At 54.1% G+C, this 12790-nt stretch overlaps 1 protein-coding gene across 5 annotated transcripts in view; it reads right to left on the reverse strand.

Moving 5' to 3' along the window:
• CDON (cell adhesion associated, oncogene regulated) overlaps positions 1-12790 on the reverse strand; it is a 41454-nt gene that overhangs the window by 4754 nt on the left and 23910 nt on the right. For all 5 annotated transcript variants that reach the window (XM_021376084.1, XM_021376087.1, XM_021376085.1 and 2 more), the window contains exons 9-17: positions 10848-11022; positions 10157-10285; positions 8801-9007; positions 7953-8134; positions 6913-7018; positions 4312-4434; positions 3145-3369; positions 2229-2500; positions 11-90 (exon numbers count right to left, since the gene is read on the reverse strand). In XM_021376084.1, the coding sequence (XP_021231759.1) occupies positions 11-90; positions 2229-2500; positions 3145-3369; positions 4312-4434; positions 6913-7018; positions 7953-8134; positions 8801-9007; positions 10157-10285; positions 10848-11022 (1499 nt within the window). The remainder of the gene's footprint in view (positions 1-10; positions 91-2228; positions 2501-3144; positions 3370-4311; positions 4435-6912; positions 7019-7952; positions 8135-8800; positions 9008-10156; positions 10286-10847; positions 11023-12790) is intronic.

Raw genomic sequence — 12790 nt, forward strand, 5'->3', positions numbered from 1 at the left:
CCCCGCTCACCTGTTGTTGTTGCGGCAGTTCCGGCAGCTGATGCACTCAGGGGGCTCCGCCTGCGGCAGCGCTGTGTACAGCCCCCCGCCCTGCACGGAGACAGCGGTCAGTGCGGGTGGGAGCCGCGGCCCCGTGCCCCCCCCAAGCCCCGCACCCCGAGCACCCAGCCCTGCCCTGCCCGTCCCTGGGCCCGCGTCCCAACGCGGCAACACTGGGCCATTATGCGGAGCCAAGCCGAGGGGCTCTGCCAGCGTGCGCCAGAGAGCAAAGTAAGCAACTGCAGCTGAGACAAGTATGCTGTAATTTCCCCGGTCTGTTTTCAGCTTAATACGCTCAGGTTTAATTGAATAAACACGCTGTAAATATGTTTATTTTTAACGCCGATGACAGACATGAAAGCAAATCGCTGTTCGTTAGCGAGCTGCGCCCGCTCGGCAGACAGCACTAAATCTGCAGGGCTGATGTCACGGCGCAAACCCATCCCACCTTCCTGCAATTACTGCGATTAGATCACTCCACTTCGCTGCACGGACTTTTGAAACACTCGCTATTTGTACAGATGGGGTAACTCCTTCGCCAGCAATGACTCTGGGTGAGAGGGATTTGGTGCTGTTGGTTTTGGCTGCGGGGGCCGCAAGGAGCGAGCAGAATGCCCAGATTAACACATACCTCATTGTGAGAGCCAGCGGGCAGCACGCGAGCGCCGAGCGGGGCCGGCACAGCCCAGCGGGCTCCGTGGGACCGGGGAGGGTGGAAGACCCCGACCGCGACTGAGACCTTATGCTGAGGGTGAGGGTGGGTTCCGCGAGCACAGGGTTCAGCCAGATAGGGATCGCTGAGGAAATGCCTAATTAGCCTTGATTGCCATCCTGCCAGTCTCTCTCTTCCTCATTCAGCCCAATCAATGGAACAATAAAGAAAGTCCTAATGAGAATGAGAACATCCTGTTCCTCTGCTCCGCTGCTCTGGGTGGGAAGGGGCTGCCTTACTCAGCTCCGCACGACACCGACGGGAAAAACAGCGCTCAGCACTGAGCTGCTCCCAGCGAGAGCACGCCGCTGCCTGCTGCCCACGTCCCGGCACAGAGACCCGAGAGCAGAGACCTGCGGCTGCACGTGCACAGGGCCCCGAGGAGCAATGTGAGCAGCGACAGAACAGCGACGTCCCCAGCGCTGCCGGGCTTTCCTGTGGGCTGCCCTTCAACAGCTGCAAAACCTCCCCTTCCCCAGGGCTCGGGCGGGCTGACGCTTCCAGTTCACCCCCTGGCAGGGTGGGCAGGTCAGGGAAACACGGGTCCGGCGAGCCAACGGCGAGCCAACGGTGAGCCAGGTGAGGACCCAGCATCTCTGCCCTCGAAACTGGAGTGATCTAAGTGGCAACTACTGTGCAAGTGCTAATTTGTTGTTCAATAAGACGAAGTGCTTGTGTTCAATTACCAGCACAAACAATAGCCCCCTTTTTGCCTCCCAAAACAGCATGCTGTTTCTCAGACTTTTGAACTTTTTCTTTCAGTTTTCCTGGGCAATGTTCACAGTTTTGAGTAAGTTTAGTAAGTTTGAATGCAAGCCATCTGTTTCCATAGACAATAATGAAATCATTATTCTCTCTTGGAAACAGGACACATTTCAGCAAATGAAGTACTTTTCCACAGCATACAAAGGCTGGGTCGGGGATTTAAATTAGTTTTTAATTTTATTTTCAATTAAAAAATAAAAAAAGGGCAGTCTGTCTCAAAAGTCACAAACAAGGGACTGAAAAAAAAAAAGGCGCTCATTACATCACTGCATTTCTGATGTATGGGCTATTTTATGGAAGCTCCTGCTACATTTGTGCTTTGCTATAATTAATAGCATTGCTTAGAGTTTCAGATCTGAAACAGGTGGGGGAAAGCGGGTGATCCATAAAGCTGCAGAATAAGCAGCTATAATTAAATCTATTTAACTTGAAGACTGAGAAATACCATATGTACAAGCCAAGCGTCTCGACGCAGCACGAAAGTATTCTCAGAGCTGACACGCTGCTAGGAGGAGGGCAGGGGCAGATTTCCCAGCGTAAGCGGAATTCTTGCTGTCATCCGATATTCTCAAATGAAAACCATCATGTTTGCATCACAGATACCAGCCCAGTTACCTCCTCTGGGAAAAGCCGCTCGGCAGAGCCGGCTGCTAGCGGTGGATGAGCACCTCCCCACCCGAGCTAAGCCCGCTGCCGCGACCCCCACGCTTACGTTCGCCAGGCGGTGTGCGCGCTCACAGTCCACGTGTGCTCCGGGCAGGGAGCCGGTGTGCGCCGGGTGCAGCCCAGCCCCTCCGCTCCTCGCCCCGTCCAGCCCGCTGCCCGCTTTGTGGTGCAGGTGTGGGCAGCCGTTGCCGACGCCGTTGCTGACGAAGTTGCTGTGGATGCTGCTGTTGACACGGCTCGTGCCGGGCAGGGTCGTGTACTTGATCATCTGCCCGCTGATATCTGCCCCTTGGTAGAGGTAGCCGGGAGGGTCGTATTCTGCAAGAGATCCAGGCATGAGCACTGTGGTTCTGCTCCAGAGCGTGCACTTACTGCCAAACTCTGAGAAACAGAAGGAACTTATTTGCTCTTTCTGCAGCTTTTGTAAATTCACCGGAGTATCTCAGTGCCTAGTACACGGACGTAGGAGTGGAAAACAGCCGTGCCCTGGAGAACAGAGCGGGAGCACGGAGCTGGAGGGCTCTGCTGGGCTGCTGGTACCAGCAGAGCTCTGCTGCCCGAGGAACTGCTTCCGGAACGTTCCTGGGCTGCAGCTGAACACGCTATCTTATCTCACAAGAAGTTTTGTGTGATTTCTTGTCAAAAGAGCGAGGACATTTAAAAATAACCATAGGCAATGGAAAGAACAAGGATGATTTCTGCATTAGGAACACAAAAGTCTGTTGAAGGACTTCTGCTAGCATGGAACCTATGAGTGGGCAATGAGCACCTTGCAAAGAGCACTGAGCTCCAATGCATCTGCAAAGTGCTCCATGCAAAGCACCAGGCTTTGCTCGTTAACACTTCTCCGGAAGATGAGGACACTGAACTCCGCCTTACTGTGGCCTGAGCAGGAACAGGGGATCTGTCCTTCCTGCTCTGGGCTGAGCACTGCGACGAAAGGAAACCCCAAACCAACTCACTCTGCATGGCGTTCTGCTGGCGGTTCTTCCACAGACACATGGCGATGAAAACGATCAGGATGAGGACCATCACGCCCAGGACGCAGCCCACGATCAGGTACAGCATGTCGCTGCTCCGCACGGGGCCGGAGGAGGGCCCCCCGCTGCCGCCCGCCCGCTCGGGGGAGCTGGGTGGGGTGCTCAGGTCCTTGGCTGGGTATTCAGACGCTCCTGGCATGCGCTTCACTGGGTGAAATGGGAGACAGGGAAGGGCACGTTCACCAAATGAGTTTTCTAAATGCATTTTTTCTGTTACGAAATGAAAATAATTACTGCTGGAGTTACAATCCTAACGCCTCAATGAGAAACCTTCCAAGCCAATATTAAAAACTGTAACGAGAGGGCCAACCGCTATTGGGTAATAACTATTTGCCTTGGAAAACGGCTGCCATCCAGCTCGCTAACCCTCTCGCTGAGGTCACTGGGAGCTGTAACGAGCAGCTCGACGCACGCGCGGGCAGCGCTGCGCTAGCTCCGACTTGAGAGCACGGATCTTTCCACTCCTGAGGTCAGGAGAAACCACAGCACACACTTCTATCCCCCAGCTGCGGCCAGGCGACCGACTTCAATCTGACGTGAACCCTGCCGACCCCGCGCGCAAACCACGCCAGCTGAGACACAAAGAGCCGAACAGGAATCGCAGCAAACACGCAGCCACTTAGCCCAGAAATTACACCGACACCCATTTCCAGCCTGCCAAGCTCAGAGTCTCTCCAGCCCACACAGACCTCTTCAGGAGGTGCCTGGGCCGCAGCGGAGCCACGCTGCAGAGGCAGCACCTCCATGCAGGTACGCCCATGAGCAGCAAAGCCCTGCAAGCCCCACGTCCCGAGGGAGCAGCGCTGCACGGCGCATCGCGGAGCCCCAGGTGCGGAGGAAGGCTGCATTCCCTGCGGGCTCAGAGCTGTGGCCCCGTGCTGCTCCCAAAGGCTTTGCCGTGCTGGCCAGGCACGGGGCGAGAGCCGTCCTTGGGAGCGCGGCCCAGCAGCTTCCACACGCTCAAAACAATCCCCGCTATGAAGACAAAACAATCCCTCGGAACATTCCAGAAAACTACACTCTTCATTACAGACAACTTTTGCACTGCAACCCCCCCCGCAGCCCCGGGGCAGCAGAGGCACCGCTCACCCTTCGTCTCGCAGATCATCACGTTGCTGTACTCGCTTTCACCACCTTCGTTATAGCACTGCATTTTTATGTCGTACGAGGTTTCTGGCTGCAGGTGATTTATCAGGTGCCATTGCTTTGTGCCTGTGGAAAAAACACATCAACTGCATTTCATTCACTGGGATGAGTCAGAGCTGGGTACGGAGGTTGGATGCGGTGTCAGCAGCGGCCGTGCCCAACCTGCAGCACCCACGAGCTGGCACGGTGTGGATGGCAGGGGCTGGGACTCAGCTCGGTCTGAGAGGCCCTTCCCAGGCTCAGTGACTCTGTGATCCTATCTGGGGACACGATGCAGATGGGGCAAGAGTTGGACCTGACCTCAGAAGTCCTTCCCAGCCATCACGGTTCCGTGGCCGTGCTGTTGCAGGACTGTATGGAACATGTGCATGGCAGCTCTCCTGCTGGAGGAGGAGGTTTTGCTATGGACCTGCGGTCCTGTCTGAAAGCACACGACCCACGGCGTCCTCTGCAACCCATCCTGTCAGAGCCTCCTGATGAATAAGCGGTTTGGTTCAAGTAGTTTGGTTTAAGGATTCCTGTTTAAGTATTTCTGTTTGTTTGTTTTCCCACAGACACGGAAGTCCCTGAGCTCAGAACCCAAGTCCATGTTTTCAGCATCTTCACAGCAGCACTGCTGTGCATCCTCAGCATGGAGCTGCTCTGTTCTACCCTTGCAAACTACTTCTCATAGGACTAACCTCCCTCACACCGCCTCGAGGACGGCCGTGCCGGTACTGACAGCACGAGCTCAGCTCCCTGCAGCACCGAGCGGGGCACTGTGCACAGGAAGGGCCCATGTGGGCTCCTCCACCAGCACAAACCCAACACGCTCGTCACGAGACGCAGCAGGGAGCAGCACCGGGCGCTGCCTGCCCTGCAGAGCCGCATTCCGAGCCAGCACTGCTCATGGGATGGCTCTGTCATCCCTGGCTGCCGGCCAGCGTTTCATTTAGACACCCTCCTGGAGCAGGCAGCGCTTCCACATAAATCACTCTCTGCTTTTACTTTCGTGGGCCTGTGACAAATTTTAATAAACAGCGACTCTTTTTTTTTTTTTCCTCTCCCTTCAGGGAGTTTAATTAACTGTTTGAGCGCTCCTAATCCCTCTTGGAAAATACCACCTTGAACTGTTTCCACTGTTTCTAAGGAGCTGTCACACCACCTACTGATTTACGCGTTGCTAGCAGGACGGGATGCCGGCAGGCACCGCGCTGCCCGTGCCCTGCAGGCCGCAGCCCTCCTCCCACAGCCCCCCATGCATTCCTGTCGCTAATCGCCACACCAGGTTTTGGGTTTCCGCTTCAAACCATTAGTGGGACTGGAGTCAGTACAGGCACTTTAACTGTCCTCTTCGTGCACCATTAGCGAGGGAAAACATTTAAACAACTGACATCAGACTGCATTTACATCTAATTTCAGGCTCCGGGACCCTCAAACGCCGACAGGCACGGGACAGGGCCACTTTCCCTTCGCTTCTTTGCTTAGAGCTGCTGGAGGACAGCGAGCAGCCACTGCAGAAGGGGCTTTCTGTTAAATAAGACCTGGTTTGGACCACAGCGCTCCTGAGAGATCGGAGCAGAGCTCCGGGCGCCTCGAACAAGACTGGGCAGGGAGCGGAGGAACGGCGGCGGCAGCGGCCCAGCACCGCCCGCAGCACTTCGCACAGAGCGGGGATGGATGCGGAGGTAACAGGGGGAAAATCCTGCAGAACGAGTGATTAATGATAGCAAACACATCGTCACACGCTTCCCCACGTGTGGCACTGCAATGGCGCACCAACTGAAAACAGCTCTCTGCCTTCTGCCCCTCGAAAAGCTGGTCCGGGGAGCGCGGCAGAGCCGTCCTGGCACAAGGCCTGGCTCAGACACATCTGCAGACGAAGCTGCAGACACAGTGGATCTTGAACAGCTTCATGGAGTGCAGAGGCTCGTGTCACGCATCAGAGCTCTGTGCAGTGTTGTCCAGCTGGGGCAAACATTCAAAATAAAGGCTCGCTCCCCTCGTAACCGAAATAAATGAGGGGAAAAAATAATTACCGTCATCGGGGCGGAATGAGATCACTCCGTTTACTCAGCCCGAGCAATAAGGACATTAAGTAAAATATTTTTAAAAGGCTTTTCCACTTCTGGACTAATATAGACATTATCTAATAACTTCTTCCAGGAAAGCGGTGATCTAATGTGCGCTGAGAAAACAGCGCTGATGGGAGGGCGGAGCGAGGCACAGCCGTACCTGCACCCGCAGCCGCTGCACCTGAGCGCAGGGCTACCTAAAGCCCAAGCATTTCAGCAGCCCTGCCCGACAGAACCAGCAGCACAACAGGACCAACGCAGCCAGCGCTCAGCTCCCGAGCTTCAGCGGGAGTGAGGGGTCAGAAGGAAGCAACAAGTCCATGTGTGGGCAGAACTCGGCGCTATGGGGCTGAGATGGCTTCTGTGAAATATATGGTACAGGCTCCATTTGGGAAAAGCAGTTTAGATTTCATATAAACACAGCCAACGTGGCTACACCGTGTTCTTCCCCACTGAGCCGCGCTGCTAAGTGTGCCCCCGGCGCACGTACCTTCCACAACATCCCTCTTGTAGTCACTGTCGTTGTCGCTGTCCGTGGGCCGATAGTAGATATAAAACCCTTGGATGGGGGTGTTGTTGTTGCTCGATGTAATATACTAAAAGAGAATTCAGCAGACCACGTTAGACGAGAAAAATTTTACTTGATTCAGTCACAGAACCATAGAGTCATTAAGGCTGGAAAAACCACTAAGATCTCCCAGCCCAGCCCAGCCCAGCCTGCCCCTCAGCCCCACGGAGCCATCGCCCCCTCCCATCACCTGAGCTGCAGATGATGCTTCCCCCTCCCACACCACTGCCCAGACATTCAATTAGGGTTTGACCATTAATGGCCTGAACATTTGAGCATATAATGGAATGGAGAAGCTAAGACTGTTCTTAGTTCAGCCAGAATTAAGGTCGCTTCAATTCAGCTCAGAATATTTGACTGTAACTTTAAGTTATGCGGCCTCCCGAGGAACCAGGGGTTATTTCAAGTTTATTATCCTTAACATCTCTTAAGACTAAGCTAGCAGAGCAAACTAACACCGGGAACTCCACACGTTAAATCCTCCAAAGTATACCAGGGGTTAGATTTCAAAACAAGAGCAAAGAATTTCTGTGGGTTTCAGTAAGGACTTTAAAGCACTTGTTTACAGAAGACAAGGTACCAGGGGAAAGGCAAACGTTTCTCTAACACGAATCCTCTGCTAGAAGCAAGGGAACAAGACTGGTTTCTAAAGGCAGCACAGCACTGGTGCCAGCCCGGTCTGGGGGGAGGGAACAAGTACGGGTTGGTGGGGTGACGGTTGGTCTTGATGATCATAGTGCCTCTTCCAACCTTCTTAACAATTCTTAGTGACCACAGATTCTAAGCAGCAGGAATTGCAGCAAACAGGGCCAGCTGCTCGCAGTGGTGTGTGCAGAGCTACGCTCACTGCTGCCTGCTGGGCCGCCCGTGCAGGACCTGCTGGGCCACGAAGGCTGCGGCCGTTCCCACTTGGGTCCATCTGGCAGAGGAGTGTGAGCAGAGCCAGAGCTGCCTGTACTCACCGTCCACTTTAACATGATCTGAGTGTCACTGATGGCTTCAGTGTAAGCAATGTGGGGCCCGGTGATGGGGCGGCTGGAGAAGCGGCTGGTGAAGCCGGCGACCTGGTACGGGCGGGACGCGGCGCTGCGGGGGCTCTCCCCGTAGTTGTTCACAGCAATCACACGGAACTTATACATCTCTCCTTTTAAGGGAAAAAGTGAAAGAAAGTTGTAGCAAAACAAGCACTGGAAACAGGATTCAAGGAGAGACTAAACAGATTAGGAAGCCGTTTTTGCACAACATCCAGTTAGGAAAAAAACGTAGAACTCATTGCCACAGACTGATGTGGCCATCAGAAATATAAACAGCTCATAGAAGCAATGAGGGACATTCACTCCAGAAAAACGCAAAGACATCACACAGAGAGATGGGCACACTCCCATCAGCTCAGGAATCCCTCAGCTGCAAACCAGCGGGCACAGAGGAGCCTTCAGAGGGAACGCACCACCCGCACCCTCTGCTCCTGAGCTCTTTCCCTAAGCTTTTAGGGCTGGACAACAGGAGAAAGCAAACCCTAAACCAGCAGACCCAACTGCCCCTTCGTGCATTTTTTTTTTTTTACTCTTTCTTTGCATTCTGTGTGTTTACCAGAAAGACAATTAAGTTAAAAACAGCAATAATAGACCAATCCCCTTCTCCACATGAAGAAGTATTAAATGATGGTGTGGGTGTTTCTCTTTTCCATTTGCAAAGCCAGAAATCAACTCGAATTCAGGTGACAGGGCCCTGTCCCAGTGCATTCCCTCCGCAGGAGCAGTCATCTGAGCACAGACAGCAGCAGCAGGCGAAGGAGCATCCCCTGCAGTACCTGGCTCCAAACTGCGAACTTCCACGGACAGCTTGGAAGGAGAGATGCTGTCGGCTGCAACGAGCCAGTCGCTGCTCCGGCCCAGGCGCCGGTACTCCACTTTGAAGGCAGTGATGGGGGAGCCCCCGTTTGCTCGTGGTATCCACGTGACATAGACGGAGGACTCCGACGCGGTGGAGATGGTGGGTCGGTCCGGAGCTTCTGGAACTGAAGGGCGAAATTCGGTTACAAGGGGACCGGACACAGCTGAAACTTCACGTTCTGGAGCAACCGATTAAACAAGTTAATGATTAAATCAGACTTCGTGCATTAACACAGAGGATCCTAAACCCTCCTGTAACAACGCTCCCTTGCTCTTCTGGAAAAGACGCTTGAAGAGCAGGATGGAGAAAACAGAATCCCCCACCTCACCGAGGTAACAGCCAAACAGACACGGCAGCACCACCCCAAACCACCTCCAATGGGAACGGGAACACACGCTGAGCGAGTGGTGAAAAACTTGGTTATCTTTTTTTGAAACTGCCCCAGGCCCCAATGAGACTTCAACCCACCCACACTAACGAGCACTACACTACCCAAACCATCACTTGGAAGAAGGGAGAACAGAGAGCAAAGGAAGCATGCAGCAAACGATATACTTACTGAGCTCACTGGAAGTTACAGACAGCAGTGGGACAGAGAGAACGGGAAGAGCTGTGTTAGTGAATCTGCTCCAGCCATTCTGAGCACTGAGAGCTGCGCGGCCTCGCCAACCCCCCACTCACAAACACAGAGCCTGGCAGCGTGGGGCAGCCCTCGGGAGCAGAGCTGGCACCCACAGCGGGGGCACGCAGCATCCCCTCGGCTGCATAAAGCGACTTCAAAATTTAGCAGGAGTGTGAGTTACACACCAAAGACTTTTATCTCATCTTTGAGAGCCAAACACGCAGGTGACAGCGTCCTCTGAAATCCCATACGCCCACTAGATTAGGACGCGCATCTGTTACGCTCCCAGCTCCAGCACCTCTCCCCGCAGAAGCTGCAGCCTGCACAAAACGTGCTGCTGTGTGGTGCCCCGGGCCCTGCAGAACTGCAGCTGCTGCAGGACGCACGGTGCCGGCACCCCCGGGTCCGGCACGCACAGCCAGGATCGTTCACCGGGAGCGCGGCACAAGAGCGGAAAACTGACGGCTTTGGTCTCACCCAGAGAGACTCCAGGGGAAAGACGTGAAAGACACCTGCCTCCATCCACGAAAAACAGGGAATAAAGGAGGCAATACCAGCAGCCAGAGCAGCAAAAGGCAAGCACGAGTGAGCTCAGACGCACCGCTTTGTGCCAAACGCGGGCACAGCAGTGACACGCAGCCATACACAAACCTCCGCTGTGCCGGGACAGCTCGGGGAGCACCACGCCGAAATTGCTGGTCCCTTCGTGAACAGCAGGGTGCTTAGGGACGCCCACGGGTGGAGACGGAGCCTGGGTGTTTTTGGAGGATGACGTTCTTTCTAAGGGACACGAGACGGACAGCCCATCATCTCAGGGGCTGGGTAAGAAGTTCAACAACAATACTGCTGATGCGGGGCTGGGTCACAGCTGGAGCCGGGCTCACAGGGACTTCGGGGCTGTGCCAATTCAGCCGTGCATACGGATCACAGATTGCAGGAAAACGGTGCATTTCTACCAGAATTCTGAACTGCTGCTTCTACAGAAATCTGAGAAATATCTGACTGCTTGTATGCTTTAGCGTACAGCCGTCAGCTTCCCAGCTAAAAGAAAGGCACCAGCAGACCTGGTAACGATCGGGAACGTTTGCTCCACAGCTATTTAGCTACTGGAGGCCGCTCTGCAGCAACCGCATTGTAGAGCACTGCATGGATGCTCAGCAGGCAGCATTTAAATGTGTCCTCTCAAAAGCCAAGGACATGGGAAAGAAGACTGTGCTGCACTGCACAGCTGCCCAGGAGCGCGGGCTCCCCCAGCCGCGGGGATGTGGCACTGAGGGACGTGCTGGGCGGGGTGGGGGATCGTCGTGGCCTCTCCCCCCTGAATGGCTTCGTGATTCCGTACCTTTGCTGGTGCGGAACGTCAGCATGGCGGGCTGGCCTTCGCCGGCAGCGCTCCTCGCCACCATCAGCACCTCGTAGAGGCTGGAGGGCTCCAGCTCGCTGAGCCGCAGCTCGTTCTCGCTGCCCGGGACGCGCACCGTGTGCCAGCCCCCAGCCGTGCCCGCGCTGTCATCCAGCTGTGCGGGACAGAGAGACACAGCTCAGCATCACCCAGCAAATCCCCACGCAATACTCAAATCCCCAGCTGTTTAGCACGTGAACACCCAGAGGACCCCTGCAACCTGCCAGGATCCCGCACGCTTTCCTCTACCCCACCACGGTAGGTTTGTTGGGTGGTGCCATCTCCAGCACTCTGACCTCAAGTCAGCACTTCTGCAGCCGCCTTTGCTGTGCTGCTTTGCCCAACCTCCCTTGCCATCCCACTCCACAAACGCACCCGCTTTTGAAAAAGTAATCATTTTCTCTTGCACCTAAAACTCCAAGAGCCCAAGAGACTTCCATGCTTCACTCAGCCGTGAGCTCGGGGTGGACACGTGCGTGTTGTTAAGGCCCGGACCCAGCACCCTAACGAGAAAGATGCTCCATGAGCCACCCCAGCTTTTCCTGCACTTACGCATTTTTAAATATTTATTGGCTGAAATGGGCAACGAAAGTATGTCTTAGTCCTCCCAGAGGCTGGAAAAAAAGCTGCCACAGAGACCAAAGATTTGTTTTTTTCTACTGAGGAAAAAAATCCCTCCCAACACCTTAACAGTGAATTCAGCAGCTCCATCAAAGCAGGAGATTGAGGGCAGTCCCTTAATGCTCAACCTCTGCAGAAAAACATTACCCCAAATCCCAAAGGAAAAGACAGAGTCTACTGAAAATAAACTACCAAACAATGTAAGACTTTAATATAACAGGGAAGGCAGATCTAAATGCCGTGGATTATCAAAGGTTGTGCCAGAGGTCTTGGTTCAAGTACTCCCCTCTGAAGAGATCCCTCTTCCAGCGCTGTTATTCCCCACCATTTTTCTTTTCCTTTTTTTTTTTTTCCCCAAAGAGGGAAATAAATAAAATCACTTATGACACAAAGAGAACACCACCCTAAAAAAACACGGTAACTCCCTGCTGAGAAACGCATGAGTGAGCACATTTCATGCGGAGAGGGCTGTTAGGAGGGGGGGGGGTGAGCACCAGGGAGGTCAAACGAGCGCCCGGAGCCGCCAGCTCACGTGAGCCAGCTCCCTTTGGTGGAGAAATTGTATCAACAGACTTTGGCATCAGGTTTTCAGGAACTAACAGGTCAAAAACCTAAGCGCTCCCTCCAGGCTAAGACAAGATCAGGATGTAGAGGATTAAAAAGCTTATGAAGAATAAACCCAATAGCTTTGCCACAAAGGAAACTGTTTGCTTGGAAGAATGGCATTGCTTGGCTCTCATTTCCATCAGAACAGCTCGCTGCAGACACACCGTTTTCAAGGACATGATAGCTACCTGCTTAAGGAGTCTCATTTCACCCTCACGTTTGATGATTTCAGTCTAAACTGGGATGCAATGGGATGCTCTTTGGGATGCAAGGTAGCAAACCCTTTGATGTCTCAAGCTAACGCTCAGCTTGCCTTCTGATCTCGGTGTAGCCATAGCAAACCCCGTCCAAGCTGGTTCACATGAAGGCGCCTTTAACATTGCTGACGCCGACTGTGACGTGGCCTGGAGCCCAATTCCCCATGACCATAATGATACCATAAAGGAAATAAAACTGGAATAAATCCCACGTAAATCTGCACAGAACAGCACGCCGTGCCTGGTGCAGCCATCCCAGGAACAAGCTGCCTGCTTGGCTGCAGCAAAGCTGCAGTTTGACTCCATGGGATGTGCTTCCATCCGGACCCCCCGCTCCTGTTAACACCGGCATCGCAGCAGCACTGCTCTGTGAGAAACCCGAGCCAGTGAACCCCCCCA

The sequence above is a fragment of the Numida meleagris genome, chromosome 23 (assembly GCF_002078875.1).
Source record: "Numida meleagris isolate 19003 breed g44 Domestic line chromosome 23, NumMel1.0, whole genome shotgun sequence".
NCBI classification, from domain to species: domain Eukaryota; kingdom Metazoa; phylum Chordata; class Aves; order Galliformes; family Numididae; genus Numida; species Numida meleagris.